This window comes from Leptonotus elevatus, chromosome 6 (assembly GCF_054856555.1).
Source record: "Leptonotus elevatus isolate MCC_2025b chromosome 6, RoL_Lele_1.0, whole genome shotgun sequence".
Lineage (NCBI taxonomy): Eukaryota > Metazoa > Chordata > Actinopteri > Syngnathiformes > Syngnathidae > Leptonotus > Leptonotus elevatus.
In genome coordinates, this window is record NC_141244.1 from 19002835 (window position 1) to 19027481 (window position 24647).

At 39.9% G+C, this 24647-nt stretch overlaps 2 protein-coding genes across 2 annotated transcripts; one reads left to right on the top strand and one right to left on the bottom strand.

Annotated features, from left to right (window-relative positions):
• The first annotated feature begins 579 nt into the window (after positions 1-579).
• On the top strand, positions 580-17084 carry col28a1b (collagen, type XXVIII, alpha 1b). The gene is made up of 35 exons (XM_086078665.1): positions 580-675; positions 922-1056; positions 2290-2858; positions 3564-3584; positions 3665-3724; positions 5052-5105; positions 5184-5228; positions 5298-5324; positions 5401-5445; positions 5528-5572; positions 6799-6852; positions 7613-7681; positions 7774-7842; positions 8537-8605; positions 8839-8907; positions 9247-9315; positions 9394-9462; positions 9982-10050; positions 10128-10199; positions 10277-10345; positions 11113-11184; positions 11272-11340; positions 11602-11670; positions 11733-11801; positions 11869-11937; positions 11999-12067; positions 12145-12213; positions 12293-12361; positions 12458-12538; positions 12968-13003; positions 13487-13523; positions 13596-14150; positions 15052-15242; positions 15436-15655; positions 16678-17084. The coding sequence occupies exons 2-35, from the start codon at positions 927-929 to the stop codon at positions 16845-16847; spliced, it is 3519 nt and encodes a 1172-aa protein (XP_085934791.1). The 5' UTR covers positions 580-675; positions 922-926; the 3' UTR covers positions 16848-17084.
• ngly2 (N-glycanase 2) lies at positions 17013-24469 on the bottom strand. Its single transcript, XM_086078667.1, has 12 exons — positions 23875-24469; positions 23011-23150; positions 22700-22875; positions 22288-22448; positions 20913-21053; positions 20511-20632; positions 20159-20327; positions 19199-19344; positions 18972-19087; positions 18790-18916; positions 17628-17761; positions 17013-17540 (listed from the first exon to the last, which is right to left on the bottom strand). Exons 1-12 carry the CDS (start codon positions 24330-24332, stop codon positions 17415-17417), a joined length of 2016 nt encoding a protein of 671 aa, XP_085934793.1. The 5' UTR covers positions 24333-24469; the 3' UTR covers positions 17013-17414.
• Positions 24470-24647: the final 178 nt, after the last annotated feature.

Genomic DNA, 24647 nt, shown 5'->3' on the forward strand with positions numbered 1-24647 from the left:
CATACATTATACTATCAATGAATTTATACAAAATATTTCAATTTTTATAATAATGATGACCTTTATTATTATTACTTTTACTTTTATCATAGCCTTTTAAACGTAATAATAACAGATTAATGAGGATTATTATTACAATACTTAAGGCATCATGATTATTTTGATTATCATTATAATTAGCAGAATTTATGTATAAATGTATTTGCTTAAATGTTAACAACTGACACTACTTTTCCGCACTATAGCAGTTCTTGCTTGAAATAAGCTTACTATTTGTTTAAAAAAACAAAACCGCTTATCTGTTTTCCACATTAGGGGGCGAGCATGGAAATCGTGTTGGCTTGTTGTTTGCTTTTTTTGTTCATGTACAGTAGAACATCGAATGTGCAACAGCTGAAAACACAGGAGGAGGGAGGAAAAAAAACACTTAAGCTAGTGGAAAATGTACTACTTGGAGTTTTGGGATCCATATTTTTTATTATGGAACTAAACGCTAAATCAGAGACGACCCCGCCCTCCCTGGCACACACTCATACGCACATGCACACAAACACAAAAGCGCACATCAGCTTTACCCACAGTCAGTCCGTGTTGGGTTTTACAAGACGGGATGCCCCCGAAAGGACCCCAGCTGACCGGAATGCAACAAGTGGCCTCGGCCCAATGACATTTTGGGTAATTGTTTAAACATTTGTGCAACTTTTTGTGTGTTTTATGTGAAACTCTACATGTAAAAAAATATATATATCCCAACTGTTTGGATTATTGCATTTGTTACAATATGAACCTCGACACTGCTTTGTTGTATTTATGCATGTAAAGCATAGCATAATAACAGTACAGACAGTATATTCAAATGTAATGTGCATTCCTCTTTGTTTTGGCCTGCTTGCTTTTTGTTTGAATTGTATCCCATACAAGCTGGGATGGAGGTGTGCAAGTTGAGGGGAATCGCGTGGATCCTCCTCCTGTTTTGTGCTCTGCCACACCGGACCACCGCCCACAGGCGCAACGGACGCAGGAATAACTACAAGCTGTATGAAAATGGGCCAAATGGTAAGGTGGTTAAAAATGAGTGATTGGAGTGAGTGAGTGAGTGAGTGAGTGAGTGAGTGAGTTAGTCAGGTTAATTGAAGAATGAATAACAAATGAAAAAAATCAGTGGTCCCCAACCACCGGTCCACGGGTTATTTGGTACCAAGTCGCAAAAAATAATTCTTCGTTTGTATTGGAGCGTGTACGTCCCAATCAGGAATGCCCGTTATCAACCCCCCTCATAAGGTGATTAATTTTTGACTGTGAATATACCGTACTTTTGCCGGTGGTAAAGATAACGTACTGTCAGTGAGGATCCTAATGAACTGATTTGCTCCCAAAAACATGTAAAAACGTTCTATTTTAAATATTGCCATGGTCCCAAAACGTATTTATACGTTTTTAATGCTAGAGCATACAGAAGGCTTTGATGCAGTCTCTGATCTGAAGAGTATAAGAGATCTTTCTTTTGGTAGGATCCTTTTTTTTTTTTAAAGCAGTAGAACACAATATTATGTGGCCCTTTCAAAATAAGTCAAAATCCAGTAAAACAGCTGGATGCGAAGGGGGTTGCTTCAGTGAAAATGTCTGGGAGTGAATGAGTTAACATAGAGAATGAGTTGCAGGTGATAAACTATGGCGACATAAAGGTCCGTCCGCCGATCTCATGTATCTACTATCTGTTAGTTAGTTAGGTTTATCTAAGACTCTAAATGGGCTTGATGGTTTTAAATTTAGGTCCATCCTGATATGGGATGTTTACGGAAACACGTTTGCTCGGTTGATCAAAGACACAAGGCTGTCTTTGATGTTGATGAACATTAACTTTGGTTGGAATTTGTGAGAAAGCAGGCAAGGTTTAATCAGACACACAATTGTCTTTAATGTGTTTTTTTTAACAAATATATTTTTTTTAGGTTTATCAAAGACACTTGTATGTTAGGTTGGGATGTTTACAACCACCCATGTTACGTTTTCAAGTCTAATGGGGTTTTTTTTTTAAACAAAACTTGTTGGGTTGGGATGCTTACAAAAAACGTTCTCCAGGTTTATCAAACACACAAAGTTGTCTGGTGTTCAGGAAAAATGAATCACCAAAAAAAACATGTTGGTTTTTTATCATATACTAATGTTGTCTGATGTTTTCAAGTAGCATGTTGGTATCCAAATCCGTTGGGTAGTTTACCAAAAGTAAGCCTACGAGATCAGTTAAACCACAACATCCAATGACCTTAGTGTTGTGTTTGTGTGCAGCAGGCCGCCCATGCTCCCTGGAGGTGGTCTTCATCCTGGACAGCTCCGAGAGTGCCAAGATCAGCTTGTTCGAGAAGCAGAAGGCATTCGTGCTGGGCTTCAGTACGCGTCTGTCCATGCTGCAGGTTGCCGGCTGGACGCTGAGCGTGCGAATGGCCGCCTTGCAGTACAGCAGCTCCGTGTCCGTGGAGCAGCGCTTCTCCGAGTGGACCAACCTGGACGCCTTCCACGGCCCAGTCAGCGTCATGAGCTACATCGGCCACGGTACGTACACCACCTACGCCATCGGAAACGCGACGGAGATGCTGGTGAAGGAGACCCCGGAGGACAGCGTCCGCGTGGCCGTGCTGATGACGGACGGCGCCGACCACCCGCGGAACCCTGACGTGGTGGCGGCCGCCGTCCAGGCGAAGGAGCACGGCGTGAAGATTTTCGCAGTGGGGCTGTCGCACATCGCCCAGCAGGGGGCCAACAGCGCCAAGCTGAGGGCAGTGGCCAGTGCGCCGGCTCAGCAGTTTGTGCAAAGCCTTCAGGACCCTCAGATGGAGCAGAAGCTGCTCAAAGAGATGGTGAGCGCAGATGTGTGTCTTTGATGTAAAAAAAAAAAAATATATATATATATATATATATATATATATATATATATATATATATATATATATATTGTGGGTTCATCAAAGACACTAACTGCTTTTGATGATTACAAAAAAGTGTAGGTTAGGTTCATCAAAGACTGTCTTTGATGTTAACAAAAACGGCTTTGGAACGTATGTATACTCATTGAAGGCTTTTCTTGCATTGTTGTTTACAAAAATGCATCTCTTTCAAGGTTTCCGTTTTTATGAAAATGTGTATCTTCGGTTTATTGAAGACTAATCGTCTTTGATGGTTAAAAAAAACAAAAACATACTTTAGGTTTGCCAAAGTTTTTTCCGCAAAATTTCATTGAGGTTTAGGAAAATTGTAGGTTAGGTGTAAATTCAGTTTATCAAAGACTAATTGATATTTCTGAAAACTCAATTGGAATACACATTAGGTTAACTTGCTCTGATGTTCCCCCCATTCTTAAGCAATTATGTCTGTGTTTCATCAAATACTTTTTTTCTTCTTATGTTAGATGTTAAGGAAAATATGTGAATGAGGTTAATCAAAGACTATATGTTAAAAATATTTTCTTGATGTTTATACATAGGCTACATTGCTAACTGAGTTGTGTTTTCACTGAGTTCAGTCTCCTTCACCGATTACACTCATGTTTGTTGTTTTCCTTCCAGGGCTCAGTCGTATTACAAGAGGTACGTCACCTCACTTTGATTTAACTTCAACAGCACGAATGATTGTTTTGATTTATTATTTCTCATGTTCTTATTATTAGTGTCCAGAAATGCAGGTGTGTTTGTGTGAAGGCGGAGAGCCAGGCCTACCAGGAGCTCAGGTGAGCTTTTATATATATACTCATATACAAATATACCCTACATGGTAACATGAGTATTTTTCTGAGGGCTATTTGAAATTGATTCCCTACATTTAAAAATGATCTCGGTGCTTTTTCCTCCTTAGTCAAAACAGGCTTGCTACTTTTTTTTTTCAACCTTCGTGGATGATGACATGACATTAAAAAAAAAACATTAACAGAGGGAGGGAAAGTCAACCATGATCTTGGCAAATTGTTATGGTGTGAAAAAACAAGGACACTGGGACAGCAGTGACATGGAGGAACATGAACCAGGGAGAATTAAAGAAGCAAGTTGAGCCAAAGCTAGCTAGCTAACAACAGTGACGCAACATATTTGGATGAGCAAGATACTCCCCCTCCATGGCTCTTGTTAAGAAAATTGTTTACTGTTTTTACTTTTTTTTTTATATATAGGCTTTATTTTTACTTTTGTATTAATGCTTTTTTTTTAAAGGAAGTTTCCAGTGTTACAACCCATAGCAAGATTTGATTGAAGCCTCACGTGATGTGCTTTTTCTCAATTAAATGGCATAAAATTAGGAAAGCAATTAGTCATGATAACAAGTCACAGAAAAAGCTGTCCAGCACCAACAAAATAGCAGCGCTAGAATACTAAAATAGAAATAGCACTGTAAACAACCCAACATTAGCCAAAGCTGCTAAGCTAGTAGCATGACTTATTCGTAATGGAGTGCTACTATACGCTAATATAAGATATACTGCTACTAAATGTTACTTTTTTGAAGACGTCATTTTAGGAATGTATAGTCCAGCAAGAGTCATTTAAAAATCAAAGTACCTGTCAAGAATAAATATTGCTAATTCTGCGTCACTTCTGAATAATCTTAGCTGCTTGAGGTCCCTTCTGCGTTTTACCTCTTGTTTTCTTTACCTCACTAGTCTAATCAGATTTTTATTATTGAAATGTGAGTTATGAAGCAAAATCCAGCCATTTTTAATCCATCTCAGGGGGCGGCCATTTTGACACTTGCTGTCGATTGAATAGGACATCAATGTTACTTGGCTCAGGCATTGACCAATCACAGCTCACCTGTTTTCTAAAGCTGATCTGTGATTGGGTGTTACCTGAGACGTGATGTCATTTTCACTCGACAGCAAGCGGCAAAATGGCCGCCTTCTGATATTGATAAAAAACGGCTGGATTTTCCTGCTTAACTCATAATCTCATAGTCCAGTAACGCAGTATTAATTAAGTACTGATTGAAGGATTGTTGCCAATTCTGCTTAATGAAACTTCAATACATTTATTCAGTGTACTTTTTAAAATGAAAATGTCTCATTTCAGGGCCAAAAAGGGGATCCAGGTTTCAGAGGGCCACTTGGTCCCAAAGGAGCCAGGGTAGGCCATCAGAAATTACTATTCAATTATCTAAATGCCAATCTGTGGATGTTTATGGGTTTGGTGTTGCCACTCAAGGGGGAGCCCGGTGTGGATGGTCAACCAGGAAGTGGCGGCCCCGAGGTAAACCTCGTCTCATCTCACGCCATTCATTTGAGGTGAGACTCTTAATTGTGAAGGACTGTCTTGCAGGGACGTCCGGGTTTTAAAGGCAGCAAGGTAGGTGCCTTATTTAATAAATGATGAATACATGAAAACACTTACAGTAAATGATATGTAAATGGTTCCTTTGAAGGGGGACAGAGGAGAATGCGGGCCTCCTGGCGGGAAAGGTGACTCGGTATGTGACTGACTGAAACTATTATTTGAATTTGAAGCTCTCAATTAGGGCTCGTAATAATCAATCAGATGTCATCTTCCAGGGTTTGGAAGGGCCCATTGGATCACAAGGACCGAAAGGAAAACAGGTGCAATATTTTCTCATATCTAATAAAATTATTTTAATTTAATTGATTTTTAATCATCAATTCAATGTGCATTCTTTTGAATATATATTTTGTGTTGCAAATTGCAAAAAAAATTCTATTAAAAAAATACACTGATAACAAAATCATATTTTTGTGAAAAAAGGCAGCATTTCATGAGAATACAGTTGTAATATTGCAAAAATTAATCTTAAATCAATAAGAATGAAGTCAGAAATTTCAGAAGAAAATTGTGATGAAGCTGTAATATTGCAGGAATATATTTTATTTTATTTTAATTTTCTAAAAATTTTATATTGACAGGGAGCTTTATTCTACGAGCTACAGTGATAAAAAATAATTGTATTCTGGAATTTTAAGTCATTTATTTACTCATTTTAAATTATTATCCGAATAACTCTTTATAGAAAAAAATTAAAACATTAAATATTTCAACTTCATTCTCGTATCTTTTTGGCTAGTTTCTCCAATATCTTTTTTTCAACTTTAATCTCATATCTTTAGGTCTATTTTGTGACGATTTAATTTTTTTCTTATAAAAGCATGACTAAAATATCGGATTAATTTTTTCCCCCTAAAAAAACACCCAAAACATCTTATCCATATTTTTTTGTCGGAATGTTCAGATTTTTTTTTCTTGTAATTGTTCAACTTTATTGTCATCACTCGGTCTGTATATTGTCAGAATGTTTTTTTTTCCTGACTTAATTTCCTTCCTTTTTTGGGGTGAAAAATACAACAAAAACTACAAATTCCCTCAGGCCTTGGTACTCTTTATGAAAATGTTCCCACTCTTCTTTGTACTGTTATGTGCTAGTATTAACAAAAATGGCAACATATTCTCCCAGGCATCCTTTTTGCTACGAAACGTGTACATCAAAGCGTACCATACGACAGGAGTGGAAGCATAATTTGTCTATATTCACCTCTGCACTCATGGAATGTGAATATTGGCTTCCGGCTAATCCTCATCCAAAAGCAGTGAATCCAGGCTCGCAGGATATTTTTCTTGGACTTTGTGCGGCGGGATTAGCGCAGCGACCTGGACGCTCGCTTGTCCGAATAAAACGTGTTTTGCTGTGAAAAGCTATAGAACATGAAAGCCAGTGATGTTGACTTTGATCTACTCTTACCATGTTTGAAAATGTGGTATTATAAGGTAAAACGTCATTTCTATGTTGGATTAATATATGAAATATATTTTGCAGGGTGAGATTGGACCACCTGGAGACATTGGACCCGAGGGACCAACTGGACAAAAAGTAATTTTGAGCTTATGTAAACATGCGATTGTTTGAACTGAAGGGTCCACCAGACACCATTTTACAGACATGTTCACTCGGGTGTAATATACACCTGGCAAGCCACCAAAAAATGGGCTCTGTAGGATGTCTCGGGTTTTGGGAAAAATCCAGCCGAGCTCCTGATTAGCTTCATATAAGCAACATGAAATTTGATGGACATGTGTGTCATGAGTAGACCCACCACCCAAAAAAAAAAAAGTCTCAAGAAGCCATGTAGCAAATGCACAGGAAGTTTGGCATTTTGATTTGAAGTGACCAATTTAAGGTATTTTTGCCTATTCCGAACTTTCTGGTTTGTCAAGTGAGGATCATGATAAACGTCAAGAGGAAAAACAGCAACACAATTGAATATTTTAAAGGTTATTTCCCACAAATGATGCATGGAGCACTGCACTTTGTCAGTGTCAATGCCTTGCGCGTCACACAATCGCACACATACAGTAAACGACCTTTAACGAACGAGCCCTCGGGGCCGACCCCTAACCTTTGGACAAGGCTGTCTTTATGGAGGGGAAATATGAATTGATTTATAGCACATGGGAGAATTTCAGGCATTAACTCAGAGAAGAGTTCACAAAGAAGTATTCACAAAGTCTTCATTTTTGTATCACTAAAATGACACAAATAAGTTGCAACCATAAATAGTTTGACTTGATTATTTGACAAATTTTAGTCTCAATTAAAATGTGATTTTCTAATGAAATGTTATTGTTGACAGGGTGACAGAGGGCAGAGTGGTAATGCTGGACCACCAGGAGACTTTGGTATTGGATTCCCAGGAGCCAAGGTGACTCATTATCATCATTTATTACAACAATAAAGCAAAATGTGAAGAAGAAGAATAATGTAAAATATTCTATCAAATATGAATGTTTTTAGGGAGAAAAAGGAAACCAGGGTAGACCTGGACTAACTGGCCCAGTCGGTACTGGAGAACCAGGACTATCTGTGCGTATTGACACAATGTGCATCTTTGCATTTTAATTTGCTGTATTACAATATTTTGTGTTACATCGTAAATTTGTGCTTCAGCATAATTGATGATGGATAATCAATTAATTAAAAAGTCAATTTTTGAGATTAAAAAACTTTTTTTTTTATCAACTAAGGTTTGGGGATGTTTTTTTTTGTCTGTCAAAATCAAATAAATATGAAAAACCTGGATAATTAAAATATTATTTGATTGATGAACAATGATTGAACAATTAAAAAAGATGAAATTAATAAATACAAAAATAGTTCATGACCATTTAACGATTTTATTTATTTACTGTAATACGCATTCTATATTATGATGACAATTCCATGAGTTTCTCTTTTGATCAAAAATAAAGTTTTATAAATTTTGACGTGACATTTCCACTACAGCATATTGTGCATTGATAATAATTATTATATATCCCAGTAAGTACAGTGTGCACTGAATTAAGAAAAAAATGCTTCATAGTTTGTGGGAGGCTATGTCAGGTAAACACATTTTAAAGTCCAAAATAGAAAATAAGTGAGGGAAAAACATTGGTCGCAGGCCAAGCACTAAAAGAAAATAGGTCACAATGTTACAGTACATGCACACTGCTACTATGTGGCCCATTGGAGTCATTTCACTTCATCTTCACATTTACATTTTGCTCTCTTGTTTCAGGGTCCTGTAGGACCACCCGGAACTCGAGGCAACCCGGGACCGCCTGGAGAAGGGCTGCCAGGACCCAAGGTGGGACTTTTGTTGCCATTTAAATAACATAAACACATCATGTTGTAAAGTGATTCTCAAAATGTGGTATGTGGGCTCTCTCTAGTGGTATGTGAAAGAATCACTGAATTTAAGGTTTCAATTGTGCATAATGTTAAAATGACTTAAATCTTAGTACAGTTTTAAGTACAATATATGTGCTTTTAATAGTACTATAGGTATATTAAAATAGCTGTTGTATTGACATGTTCCAGGGAGATCGAGGATTTGAAGGACCCCGGGGGAATCGCGGGCTACCTGGCATCGGGTTCAAAGGTGACAAGGTAAAAAAAAAAAATACTAAAAATGTTATGCTATCTGGTGGCTTTTTCTTTTCTTTTTTCTTTTTTTAAACTAAAACACAATACAAATATTTTTGCTTCATTTTTTTAGGATTTCAATTGGGAAAGATGATTTGAGATATGAGAGTGGTCACAGAAATAATTAAAGTTGTATCTCAAAACATGTTTTTTTTTTTTTTTAACAAGGCATACATTATTTAATTTGCTCAAATCTCTTTAAAGTATGCAGCAAAGGTAAAACTATGGTCGCTTTGTATCGCATATTTTCACAATTTTATGGGAGGATTTTGAATGTTTCCCATTGTGCTTTTTTATTCTCAGGGTAGTGGCGGCCCACCTGGGTTGCCAGGTCCAGCGGGAACTTCTGGAGTCGGAATCCAAGGAGAAAAAGTAAAAAAAATAAAATAATAAGGAAATATCAAAATAATCTGTGATGTTGCAAACTAACAGTGTCTCTCTTTCTTTCAGGGTGATCAAGGCCCGCCCGGCCCCGCAGGCCTCAGAGGAGGTACAGGTGTGGGAATTCCGGGACCCAAGGTAAGTGAGGGGGTGTCGTCCGTTTGCGGCTATGCTAATCCTGATGGACACTTCAGCTGTTTAGCATTTTGATTACGTGGAAATTGCTCTGCGTATGTTCACATACAAATATGCAAATGATGTAAGACTGTCCTGTCAATCAAACCGGTCAGACTGGTTGGGTTATTAATGGCACCGTGGAGCAGCATATGGCTCATTATCCAATGTCGGACGTAACTGTAAACAATTGTGTGTTTGCTATCATGAGGCAGCTCATTGTTTAGTAGAACTGTGACAATAGCTGACAACATTGTATCCAGTGTTGCCTGACATATTTGCGTATTTGCTATTATTTTGTGTGGAATCTAATCTACGTTATTTGCTAAATCACTGAATCCAAAGTGTTTTGCTGCCAATTTGTGACTACTAGAAAAAATTATGAATCTATTTCCCAGTTTTTGTGTTTATTTCAAAAGGCATAACATGTATTTTTTAATGGTGGGAGGGGAAACAATAACAATGTTTTTGTCTGAAATTTAGGGAAATCAGGGATTTCCTGGAATCGCAGGACCAGCCGGTGAGAGAGGTGTGGGAGTGCCAGGTCCCAAAGTAAGCATGCCTAATCTCACCTCATAAAATGCCATCAGTTGAACTTGACCACCATTGACTTTGAATGCATTCCTCAGGGGGACGTGGGAGCTGAAGGCCTACCAGGCCTACCTGGTCAGCCGGGAGAAGACGGAACCCCGGGACAAAAGGTACCACCAATGATCCTGTTCATACCACAATTAAGTACACAAAATAATTTTTATGCATTGTCATTTTTCAATGTCAGGGTGACATTGGGTTTCCAGGGCCCAGGGGACCAGATGGCAGTCCTGGTAGAGGTGCCCCTGGAGAGAAGGTAAAGCTTTTCATGATCTTGTCAGAGACCTTGACGTCACATGTACGTCCAGGTGGCAAACTCTCCAATGGCACAATTAGTAAATCAGGGGAAATGGCTCCAATAATGACTTTAGCCTTTTTGGTTTGAATGTGTAATGTCAGTCGAAAATATGTTATGTAAGGTAAATTGCTTGGAAGGGAGATAGAACATCGGTGCAGCGACTGCAGTGATGCGGACTCTGTATCGGTCCGCTGTAGTGAAGAAGAAGAGTCGAAAGGCAAAGCTCTTGATTTACCCGTCGATCTACGTTCCTACCCTCACCTATGGTCACGAGCTGTGGGTCGTGACCGAAAGAGCAAGATCCCGGATACAAGCGGCCGAAATGAGTTTCCTACGCAGGGCGTCCGGACTTTCCCTTAGAGATAGTGTGAAAAGCTCGGTCATCCGGGAGGGACTCGGTGTCGAGCCGTTTCTCCTCCGCGTTGAGAGGAACCAGTTGAGGTGGCTTGGGCATCTGGTTCGGATGACTCCTGGACGCCTCCCTGGAGAGGTGTTCCGGGCATGTCCCACCGGCGGGAGGCCCCGGGGACGACCCAGGACACGCTCTCGGGTGGCCTGGGAACGCCTTGGGATCCCGCTGAAGAAGCTGGTTGAAGTGGCTGGGGAGAGGAAAATCTGGGCTTCCTTGCTAAAGCTGCTGCCCACGCGACCCGACCCTGGATAAGCGGTAGATGATGGATGGATGGAATTAGAACACTAAATTAATCCCAAAAGTCTTTTGCCAGGGAGCTAGAGGGGACCGAGGGTCCAGAGGCCAACCAGGTGCTGTTGGTCCTGTGGGACCAGTTGGGCCCAAGGTAAGGACCGACTTCCAAAAAAGTCATCTTAGGCACTTTGCGAGTACGCCATTCAACTTCCTAAATTTGTTGTGTTTTTGTATGTAGGGGGATCCGGGATTTATTGGGCCACCCGGTACACCTGGACAACCAGGAAGGGGGCTACCTGGTGCCAAGGTAAAACAGTGGGACACCCAACACAGTATCTTGACTTTAATTTGTTCCGTGACTATGCTCGTGATTCAAATCTAGTATATCAAAACAACTTTGCCCACGGAAATGAATGGAAAAGTGATTAATCTGTTCTGGCCTCTAAAAAAACACCAACATTTTTGGGAACATGTTTTTTAATTGTCAAAACAGCACTGTTGTGGCACTCCAAAGTAAAGGCACCACTATATGAAACTTGAATGACAATGTCTGTTCTTTTGTGTTCAGGGAGATCCAGGCCCGCAAGGTCTCGCTGGAGCTGTGGGCGAACCAGGGCGGGGTATAACCGGACCCAAGGTGAGTTAAGGTACTTGATCTGGCCGTGCGCCACAGAGCTGACAATGTGGTTTGTTTTGAAGGGTGACAGAGGGCCACCGGGCTCTTCGGGGTTGCCTGGAGGTAAAGGTGAAGGCTTTCCAGGCTCTCCAGTGAGTATCAAAGTCCAGCATCAGTATCAAGTCTTTATACATCTTCATTCTAAACTCTTGGCCTCAGGGTCCTCCGGGACGTCCTGGCTTGACAGGAGAGACCGGAGCAGATGGTGTCGGCCTACCTGGAGCAAAGGTAAAGATGAAGTATGTTGAGGAATGATAACAAGAAGCCAATTTTATCTCCTATAATCCAGGGAGACAGAGGCCTGCCTGGACCTTCTGGACCTGCAGGGCCACCGGGAATTGGACTTCACGGGCCAAAGGTAGTCAGTGCCAGAATATTTTTGTACACATGAATCCAGAGGTGGGAGCATGAGTCCTTGTTGCTTTATCCCTGTAGGGATCCATTGGCATAACAGGACCTCCGGGTCCACAGGGACCCCCAGGCGAGGGCATCCAAGGGCAAAAGGTAAACCAAGAAGCAGCTAATACCACTTTCTGTCCAATCATGGCCAAAGTATAAATGTCACAATTGGACCTATCTCCAGGGGGAGCCTGGATTTCAGGGGATCCCTGGCCCGAGGGGTCCTACTGGAGTCGGACTACAGGGTGATAAGGTACTGTGACACATTCTAGCCTTGCAACCATTCCACTTTCTGTTTGCCGATTTGTGGTACAAGACTGACAAGATGGATGCTACATTCTTCTTGTAGGGTGACCGAGGCTTTGCCGGTGAGAAAGGAAAAAAAGGAGACAGGGGGACGACTGGAGAACCAGGAGTTACTGGACCTTCAGTATGTGATATTATTGTTAAACCAATTACGAATGGATGGTTCTTGAAGCATTAGATTCCGTTTTTTCCTTTATGGAGCCATTCTGTCAGTGCATCCAAACCAGGGATGTGAGAGACAGCGGGTTTTAGGTCTGGCCCCAAGGTCTCCCAATTAGTTGCCTGGTACACCTCACCAGGGAGTGTGATCGGAAGGCATCCAACAAGATGATTTTGCATAATCTTTTACTTTCTGTCACAACTGAAACAACAGTAAAAATGTAGACCAGTAAATCAGCATCCTCACCATTTTTCTCAGATTTCTCTTTGACAACAGTTCGATTCAGCAACCATTTGAAAGGAATCAAGTTTTTTTTTTTTTGATCTTTAAATGACATTCTCTGGAATTTCCACTGTCAAAGACTACATGCTAACATACTGTTTTAAATCACAGGGTAAAGTCGGACATAAAGGAGAACCTGGACTTACGGTAGGTCTTTCTCATAACTCGACACCCATATACATGTGGAGTGACTCTCAAGGTGGGGGTTTGTCCAACGGAAGTTCTGTACCCTAAATGCTACATTGATGTCCAACTGACGCTTTAATCAGTTGTTTTCTGGAGTACTACTTAAGGTTGCAACTCAGTCAAAAAAATCGTTTACAATTGTGCTTCTATTTACATCATCTCAAAAACGACCCACAGTAGTTCAAAACACAAGTCCCATCTTCATTTCTACATACTGGATGCTAATATTTTCTAACTCTTTTGAGGTACGCCATCTAAATCCCTGAAAAGTGGCATTCCCGCTTCAAACCTAATTGGCCGACTTGCTGTCCGTTTTCAAGCATGGCTTCTTTTTGTGGGTCTACACATGGTAGACACACCTGCCAAACTTGGGGGCTGAATTAAAACAGAAAATTTACAGGATCCATCCCAGTTCATGAAAACTTGCATTTTTCTATTTTGCAGAGGGAAGAAGTCATCAAAATTGTGCGATCCATTTGCAGTAAGTCAAACACGTGACACAGTTTTCTCCATTTTCCTGGCTTGCGTTCACCCTTAAAGTCTCCCATCCCAGATTGTGGGGTGACCTGCCGCCAGAGCCCCCTTGAGCTGGTCTTCGTCATCGACAGCTCAGAGAGCGTGGGCCCCGACAACTTTGAGGTAGTCAAGGACTTTGTGAGCGCCCTGGTGGACCGGGCGTCAGTGGGTCGGGACACTACCCGGGTGGGCGTGGTGCTGTACAGCCACATCAACGTGGTGGTAGTCAGCCTCAGCCAGGATGCGTCTCGGGACCAGGTGAAGGCAGCGGTGCGCTCCATGACCTACCTGGGCGAGGGCACCTTCACGGGCAGCGCCATCCACCAGGCCAACAGACTGTTCCGGGTGGCTCGGCCCGGCGTCAGGAAAGTGGCTGTGGTCATCACCGACGGCCAGGCCGACAAGAGAGACTCGGTCAGTCTTGAGAGCGCGGTGAGGGAGGCCCGGGCGAGTGACATTGAGATGTTTGTGATCGGGGTAGTGAACTCCAGCGACCCCTTTTTTGGAGAGTTCAAGAAGGAGCTGGACCTCATGGCTTCGGAACCGGACGCCGACCACGTGTACCTCATCGATGACTTTAAAACACTGCCAGGTGAATGAGGTGCCATTTGTTGTTGAAGTTTGCTAGCTGGGCAGCACTTTGATCGCGTGGTTAGCACGTCTGCTTCACAGTTCTGAAGTGTGAATCTGGGCTCTGCCTTTCTGTGTGGAGTTTGCATGTTCTGACCTTACTCAGGCTTCTTCCTACATTCCAAAAACACGCATGCATTGGGATTGGCTCAAACTCCCCACGACTCGAATGAGACGCACTAATAAAAATAGAGGGATGGTTGCTAGCTGCTAGTGAGGTAATGTGCTAAATCTAACAATAGTAGGATTTTTTTTGTTTTGTGTGCTACAAGGTTCTCACCAAAGCTGCACGTTTAGTTACAGGTTACTAGCGCCTATGGCGCTGACATGCTAGTGCGAAGGTTTTTTCAGATAAAATTGCTAATTTCGTTCAAGGTTACTAGTAGCAAACTGTGTTAAACCTCACACTGTTGTAGTTTGTTTTTGAAGGTTACTAGCTGGAAAGTGCTATTTTAGCGTTCTCACCAGACAAAACTGCACGTAGAGACAGAGTTACTGGTTGCTAGCGAGCTAAAATGCTATACCTGACTATGATTAGCTACTAAAAAGCTAACCCGTCAAGTTAAACCTTTCCAAACAAAACATACTCGGTTAGGCTCACTTCTCTTTATGTTGACATATGAATGAATGTTCTCACCAGACAAATCAGCTAGTTTAAAGAGTATTAAATTCTAGTGAGATAAAGCTGACTGTTATGATCTGTTGCTGAAGATTACGAGCTGATAGCAAGCTAACGTGCTATGTTAAACCTCTTAAAAATGGTAGCTTAGGCTTACCTGTGACAACACTGCTCATTTAGCTTCAATCTCTTTTTCATTCTCTTTGTACCAATGATTCTTTTCTCCATTATTTCACAATTCAAGCCCTGGAGAAGAAACTCCTGAGCCACATCTGCGAGGACAGTAGCAGCGTTCTTTTCCGCTCTATACCAAGTGGTGAATTTCCTCTGAGACGTCCTGAGGTCTCCGGTAGTGATGTCCGGCAGCCTCCCTGGACCAGGAGCGACGTCGACACGCCCACCTTCACGGGAGACTTCCGCAGGATTCAAGTGACGGTGAGGACAACTAATAGACCCCTTTCCAACACAATAACGAGCTATTAATAGTTTCACTTTTTGGTAAATCATCCAACTCTACCGCCATCCTTGATTTTGTTGTCGTCCTCCGTCTACGTCATGGTTGACTAGCCATCAGTATGCTAAGTTAGCTCAGCATCATTTAGACATAAATGTGCTTTCTCTTGGACAGCCGCACCCACCACCATCTTACCCCAATAGACAAACGACCACTCCGAGATCGAAAACGGACGACCGGAGCTCATCGGGAGAACAGAGACTTCCGTTCTTTGACAGACAACCTTTGAGACCAGACGGCAACGCCCCCAGCCGACACGCGCCAAAGGTGGTCGTCAACGGGCAAACTGCTCCCACCGTCAAAACGCCGCTAGAGATGCCACAAACCACCCCAGGTGAGTGATGACGTTTTTATACTTTTAATAAGAATACTATAAAAATTGTCGAAAAAAGGATCGGTTTTCTATTTAAAATACAATGTTGTAATCATGTGATTTTATTCTCAAAAAATAAGATAATTTTTGTTCTAAAAAATGCTAACTTGTTTCTCTTAATGTTTCAAATTCATTTTCTTTACATAAAATTGTGACAGCGTTAACTACAACTTAGTACTAAAAATTATAACTTTTATTTAAAATGAAATTATGACATTTTGGACTTTATTTTAAAAAAATGGTAATTTACAATCTGTAAAATTACATTGTGACAATTGTCATGAAACAGTTTTTCTAAAAACAATTAGAAAAACAACTGTATGCATTTTTAATACATATTTTGAATATATTTCTCATAATAATACATCATATTGTTTCAAATTTATTCCTCATCAAATTATGACTTTAATGTCATGATTTTTTTTCATAATTAGTTCTTTGCACCAAATTATTAAATTTTACTTTATTTTTGAAAATTAAAGATTTATGAAATAAGTGTTATAACTTAATAACTTAAAAAATTTTCCCTCATAAAATTACAACTTTTGTGTCTTTGTGTCTCAATATTTTGAATTTATTTCTCATAATGTAGTGGCACAATTCATATTTTTATCTTAATGTCATTAATTAGAACTTTCTTCTAATAGCTTTTAAAATAAAGTGTTCTAACTTATGTACCCAAAAAAAAAAACTGTAAAATAAACTAGATAAAATATGCATTTGACCTCTTACTAGTCTGTATTAATTTCTTGTATTATTACGCCTGTTTTCTCTGAATAATTTCAATTTATTTCTTGTAATTGTACAGATTTTCCCTCTAATATTTAGATTTAGTTTTCTCCTTAAAAAGTTAAAAAGTACTTTCTAGTGTTGAAATGACAGGTTTAGTTAAAATGCAAGCCATGTGATGAAAATGCTTTCCAAACTATGAAAGAAGATGATTTATGCTCTATTGTTTTTCTGGTTTCTTTTCGCACCATCAGAGCTCTGCCGGGCGCCGTTGGACCCGGGTCCGTGTCGAGACTACGTGGTGCGTTGGTACTACGACTCCGAGGCTAACGCCTGTGCTCAGTTCTGGTTTGGAGGTTGTCGCGGCAACGCCAACCAGTTTGACAACGAGAAGCGATGCAAACAAACCTGCGTGCGGGTCTAACCTCAACCATATATAATGTCATCATCATCATCATCATCATCATCATCATCATCATCATGTTCTTGGTAAAGGTGCTTCCATGTTCAAAAAGCATGACTCTAATGACATTTGAATAATTACCAAAGAGGATAAAGAAAATGTCGGTGATGTTACTTACGTTATGTACTTGAACACTTTTAAACACTAACTGTTTCTTTAAATACTGTGTAATGGGCATAAATAAAATGTATTTTTCAATTACTCTTGTCACTGGTTTTGTTTTTAACAGTAGTAATTAATTAATAATAATAATTATAGATGTTTAATTTAATCAATGGATTTGCAAAGAATTCAAGTTGACATTTTAAATCATGAATGGACCAGGTATTGGTATCGGGCCGATACCCCGCCTTATTTTAAGGTATTGGCACTCACGATAGCAGTCTGAAACAAAGTGGTATCGAAAATCCCTAATAAATTGTTAAAAATTTCTTTTTTAATTAAATATGACAATAATTATAAATTACAACCGTTAAGAACAGGACATGAATCAATTGCTTAATTTTGAAAGAGGAAATTGTTTGGCGTTCATTTGTAGAAGATGAGGAAAGACGACATGACGATGTAACCTGGCTGCTGAGTCGGGTTCGGATCCTTCCCGTTGAACAGACCGAAGTACCGAACCGTGTTGGATGCCTGACCGCTAACATCCAACTGCAAAGAGCATAAACACCCACAAAAACATGACTTTGTTATCGTTATTATGATTATCACCCACTGTACTTAAGTAGTGACTTGTACCTGTGCGGTGACGTCAAGCCTCCAAGGGTCCACCTGCAGTCCGTCACACCAGCCCCCGCGGCCATACAGCCACGTGCCGTGCTCGTTGGGCACGCCGCCCTCCTTCACGCGCTCGGCACAGCCCAGCGCTGAGCCTGCGCCAATAATTGTCATTAAGTCAGTCTCTGGGAAAATTACTGCTTTATTTTCCTTAAAATAATTGATGCTTTTTCTCTGTGTAAAATGATGACTTTGTCCTCTCAATATTTGGAATTTAAAACTTCTCATAGACTGAAAACTTTTTTTCCAAATGTACTCTCGCTCTTCATTCTCGCAAGTAGACATTATCTTTGTGACTTTTTGTCGCAAAATTGCTTCTTTTTATGTTGATTTATGATTTTGTGATCTAAAAATGAAACATTTTCTCTTAAAATAACTTCACTCAGGCACAATTTTTTCATAAAATTAAAATGTTTCTCTTAATAATGCGACTTAATTACTGTATCAAAAAAATCATTTTTTCCCTGTAAAATATTTCAAATTCATATTGACTTACTTCACCTTACAATGAATATAATTACAACATTCTCATCACATCCAGTAAATACTTTTCATGCTTTTTTCATGTAAAATCAAAAAAATTCTTAAAATGAGTCTGACAAATAAATAAACAACTTTATTTATTTATTTAAATAATGTAAAATGATAATCTTAAATTGCATAAGTATAATCATAAAAATGCCATTTTTGGGGGGTAAAAATCCTTCTTTTTTTTTTATGAAATCCCAATTTAAAATTCTGGATTATTTTACTCATATGTTTTTTTTCTCATCTTTACAATTCATGACTTCCCGTGTTAATTAACTTCACATTACAATGAATACAATTAAAATATGCTGTCATTGTCTACATTGTCTACCATACTTGACTGACTTTTTTCTTTATCTTAAATTTAAACTCAAGATTATTCTACATATAAAGTACATTACAATGTCACTCTAGTAAAAATGTACTTTTTTACCATTACCATACTTTTGTCCTCATCTCTCTCTTTAACCAATATTCCACCCTGATTCCCTTCATTAAAATGTAATATTTCATTATATTTTAGATTTTTTTGCTTTTATTCTGCCAATTAGCACAGAGTAAAATGACTTAAGTATCCAACAACATCGCTGCTCACCCGCAGAGTCGAAGGATCGCGTGTTGTTGTGAACGCTGTTGAACAGGAAGTGGTGCGAGGTGACGCAGAACTCTCCGCACCCGTTGTCGTCGCTGCCGTGTCCCGTGATGACGGCGTAGAGCTCCACCTGCAGGCCGCACGCTGTCAGAACCGTCCGCCATCTTGTAGAAAGCGCGTCTTACCTTTTCGGCGGAGGCGGGCACCGGGAACTTGATTGGCGGGTAGTGCTGGTTGTACGTCTTGTCGAAGGTTCCGCCGTCGTACAGTGACATCACTCGGAAAGGGCGGAGCTTCTCTCCTGATGGAACAATTGGATATCGAAAACCAAGGGTTGTGTTCATAATCGCTCACTCTTCAACAATCTCAAATTGTCTTGAACCACATGCTGCTTCACCGAGCCCAATTCTACCTGTGCGGTTGGCCACGCTGAACCTCAGGTTGAGGGAAACCATCCAGGGCATGGCCCACGGAGCCGTCTTCATGGTGAAGCGGCAAACGCCGGCGTCCAGCACCGGAAGGAGGGGAGACACGTCTGTCTGCCAGCGACCAATCCTTCTGCAAATCACACGAATGTCAGGAACAAGACGGCTGGGATTGTGGTGAATTTGCGATACAATATTGCTGTCATATTTCTATTGTTTTGAAAGGTGTACTGTAAAAAGGAGTATTTGGGCCACAACGAGTTAAATTGTACCAGATAAAAAAGTGGTATTTTTCGTGGCAGAAACAAATATTATAAATTATAATAATTTATGTATTTATTTTTATATTAATTTATTTAATATTTATAGCATAAATATTGAGACACAGAAGTTTTTTTTTTACTAAATGTAATTTAATACATTAAGAAAAAATTAATACTTTTTTAACACGAAAATAGTATTTTTCAAGATAAAAAAAGTTTTGTTTTTTTAAGACAAAAATGACTTTTTGGATTTAAAATAAAATGCGATAAAAAGTTCTAATCCTGAGGTAAAAAGTAGTATTTTACAAGATAAAATATTGTATATTTCCAAACAAAAACAATTTATTATTACATTTTTCAAAAGTCAGTATTTTATGAGATTAAATAATTGCACTTTTCAAGATAGCAATTTCTATTTTGAGATGAAAAAAAATGTCATTTTTAAGACAAAATAAAAAACGTTAAGGTCAAAAACGGCAAAAGATAGATTTTTTTAAACTTGCGAAATAAAACTGTATTTTTGCCAAAAAGTTCTATTTTGCAAGATAAAAAGTCTATTTTTTAAACAACAACAAAAAAACGTTTTTAAGCAAAAAGGACAGTATTTTTCAAGCTAAAAACAACGTAAAAACACTTTCAAGAAAAGTGCTAATATGATCAAATATTTTTGTTGGGTGGCCCCACCTTCGGAAAGCGGTGATCCAGCGTCCCAGCTCGACATGGCAGTAAGGTCCCAGGCGATCGCAGCAGACAAAAAGTTGAACCGTGTGATCCCACTGAGGACATGACGCGTCTCTGCTGCCGGGACACGACAATGACACGTCCAACATCAGCGTGTCAAACGTAGATATATCTGCTCACACACAAACAGATTGTCACTACAAACTGTGACCTACATATTAGAGTTTAAGTCATTCTGTGAATGCGCTCGTTAATTTGTTGTGGCCTGTAGCAGATCATATCTGTAAAAACTCAAGTCATAAATCTCAAGGCATCACTTAAAATGTAAACAAATTAAAAGGCAAAATAGCGCCACCTGGCGGGATGTTGACATCAGCAATGGCCCCTTTGTCCCCCTGCATTTGCACGTTGGCAAAGACAGGCACTACAGTTGCGGGAGATTCCAGTTTCAGCTGCAGAGCTGTGGAAAAGTCAAACCTGAACACAAAAATATGCATTTATATTATAATGTACAGTATATGTACATACACTAAAATAGTTTTCTAACTGTAATAACATGAAAATAATCTGGGTTTTTTTTGTTTTTTTTCATTGCCAGTCTAGGCAGCAAACCTGAGTTAACAGTACCCTCTGCTGGTCGCAGACATCCTTTGCCCTTCTCTTTCTTCAAAACGTAGCAACAATACAACGCAACTCACGCCAGGATCGAGTCATTTCAGATTGCTATCAGGCCCATCTAGTGCTCTCACTCACTCACCACTGTGCCTGCCAGTTGAGGAAGTTGAAGGAGGGGTAGAGGAACCAGCCCATCTCGGCCAGCGCCCCCTGCTGGTCGATGCCGATGAAGAAGTTGGGAGACGGGGTGGTCTGGAAAGACACGTTCACAGCTACACTTGACCTGTCGGGAAAAAAAAAGCACAAACACAGCAAATTAAAATTGGAGCATATAACGTGGAACACGAGACTTAGAATGTGTTTGAATCATAATAAATAAAAAAATTAACATGCAATTTAAATGCATAAATGAAAAATTATTCAGACAATATTCTAGAAAAATATGACTTAATTCAAGAAAAAAAATTCTCGCAAAATCTCACAAAATAGTAAGACTTTATTTCCCCAATAAAATAATATAACATTTTACCTTGAAAAACAAATTACTACTTTGACCTTCTGACTTTTTTCTGGGGGGAAAATCTTTTTAAAAGTTGCAAAATAACTTTTTTCTAGAAAAAAAATTAAAATGCACCCTTATTCTCGTGAGATTATAGGATTTTCCCCAAATGTTATTTTTCTAATTTATCTTTATTTTTAATCTCTTACTGTGACTTTTCCTTGATTTTTTTTTTACTTATGCAACACATCAATATTTACAAAAACTCTCAAAAAATGGAACACATCCCCCCAAAATTACTACTTTTTATCACTTTTTAGGAAAAAAAATGTATCTAGAATTGTTTTTAATTTTGTAACGAGATTTTTTTTCCTTTTTTTTTTTTACTTCCTGTCTTGAAATTTGTAACTTTGTAATCTCTTGCCATAATTGTTTTTCTTGGAACAAAGTCTGATTTTATTATCACAACATTATATGATTTATTCTAGGATTAAGATTTTTTTTCCCATCCTCAAAAAATGGGAAGACCCCCCCCCCCTCCCCCCAAATTACTATTCATTTTATAATGATTTATTTTCTAGAACAAAATTAGTTTACTGTATATTCAAAAGATTACAACTTTTTTTTAATCATCTTTTGTTTACAAACTACTTGCTTTGTATGTATTATACTGCCCCCTGGTGTCCAACGCGCACACACCAGTAGGAGCGGCACAACTGCCATTGAATTATCATGATTCCCAAACGTTTTAATTCTGTTATTACTGTACCTTATTATAAATTACAGTACTATAGATTGATACTTTTCTTATCGAAAACTATATAATAGTTAGTTACAACGACTTCTACTCAACGTTTAATGTGTTGGACAGGTTCCAGTGTTGTCAGTAATGTTTGGCATCAGCATTAATCCGAATGACCTTCATGTGTATTTGCTATCGATGCTTATCGAAGGTTTTAACAACAGCATTAAGTCATCTCCATGGTGGTGGATTAAGGCTTTTGTGTGGCGATGAGACCTGAGCGCGCGGGTGACGGCCGGATGGATGTGCACCATGGCTGCGGGCAGGTCAAGTGGCGTGAGACACTCGGCGTCCACGCAGTTCATGTCCTGGATGGCGTTTCCTGCGAGGGCGTAGACCAGCACGCCAGACGCGCTGGACTTGGCCATGTTTTGGACCTGTGGAGAGATAAAAGCACTCACTTCCTGTCACAGACAAAATGGAGAGTGAAGAGCATCAAATACTACAACTGCACTACACTCTGTTTTCATTTATTTTTCATTTTTGCCTCCTTAAGTGTTCACAAATTGTGTTTATATCATATTATGCTAAAACACTTTAACAGGTCCAATTAAGTAATGATAGCGCTTATATTGCCTAATTCACAATCAAACATATTGACTGACTGTATTTATGATTTCAATGTCACCTTGGTGAAGAAGGAGCAGTTCCCCTCTGACAGCCAGGCGACGGCACCCTCCACAGACGGCGACGGCTCGCAGCCGTCCCCCGCGTCCCTCACCTCGTACCTCGTCCGAGCCCAGCGACCTGTCAGCCAGTCGTACCTTGCGTCCAGTCGCTTGACAATCACGGGAATATCCCATCCTGCGCAAATGGAGAGCACCTTAAGATTGCACGTCGAGTTATGTGTAATCCTTTTTTATGGGGTTTTACTATGGATGTTTGAAACCACTTTTTTTCAGACGAATACCAGTACGGGGTGAGGGTCGAGTCACTCACCTTGTGAAGTGAACACAGCCTGGGCAAGGCCGCAGTTGTGCCCCGTGCAGGCCCAGGAGTACAAGACGCTGGCGATCCAGTTGCCAACAGCAAATACCGGCACCGGAGACACATGAAGTCTGGATAAAACCTCCTTTTGACTGATAAAAGACGCGCACACACACAGGAATCGCACACAAATAAATAACATACAGTACTGCTATATTTAAGGCGTGAATCTGTAAAAATAAGAAAATAAGTCATCTGTCTGGCAGTTTGTTTTGACTTACTATATAAATAACAATTAATGTGCTTCTGCAAATATAGTATACTGTTGAATATTTTCTCAATTTTAACTAATTATTAATAGCTATTTGTAGATGTATGTGTTCCAATTAAGTGCACTCCATTTACTATTACATTACAGGTAATATTGAATTACATGTATAAAATGTAACATTACCTCAAAAGTCCAAACGTAAACATGTGATTTGATTTTCATTTCCTAAATGCTGAGTCTCTAGCTTACATGCTTTTCGAACAACCTAAGCATCCTGAAATAGCCTTTTTCCTCCTTTGTTTATCTGAATTTTGAACATTTGCTGTTTTTTGTTTTGTTTTGTTTTTTGGTTATTGTTTTTTTTTTTGGGGGGGGGGGGTAACTTTAGATAGCAATTGTTGTATTTTTTGTTGTTGTTTTGATTTTAGTGTCTTTTTCCTCACATTTCCGTTTTTTTTTTAAATGGAAAACACATTTAGAAGGTTTATCACCGGTTTAGAATTTTTTTTTTGAGGTATAGAGTATTTTTGTACAGTCATATGCATGTTTTCGCTATTCGCGGGGGTCCACTGTACTTGTTATTTGTTTAGTAGTGAGTCAGTCACCCGTGCTTGGTGGCGGCTTCGTGCAGCCTTTCCCGCATCCAGAGCGCGTCCTTGGCCGCGGAGTCGTCCAGAGATAGGAAAAGCACCTGAGCGCTGGCCGGCAGTTCCTCCACGAGGCTGGCCAAGGACGCCGAGGAGCTCCACAAACACTCAATGAAAGCCGACTTGTTGGTAAAAGCGTGGATAACCACCGAGACCCCCGCCGAGCCCTGTTCTCCCGGCTGGTACACAAACTCCCCACTCAGAGTCGGCACCGTGAACGCGGCAGCCGGCTCCCCAGGCTCCAGACCTCCGGAGCTTCTCTGCTCCACCAAGTTGTTGCGGGGCTCCAAGCCCGCTCGGAGCACCTCATCGTCGGTCAACTTGTGCCTCCGCTTCGGTATCTGTTTGGCGGCGAACGTCACGTGAACGCTCGCTACAAGCAGGAAGTAGAGCACAGGAGACGACGAAGGCAACATTCTTCCCGCCCGGGACGAATGTTGAGTCGGCTCAAACGATGAATTTAGCGCATTTATTTCATTTCAAGTTTATACTTGAGACTCTTGACGGAATTGCAGTCAAATGTGGCGGCTGGTAACCGTCTTGTTGCGATAGAGGCGTGTCAGAATGCAGATGACGGCGGCCGCAGTGGGTCCAAAATTATGTAAACATTGAACATGAATTTTTATGTTCAGTGACATAAATTTGTATTGGCCATGAACTAGGTTAATTAACTGTATGTTTTCCGAGTTTAGCTGAATTTGAATAAAAGACTATTGTTTTTATTACATATT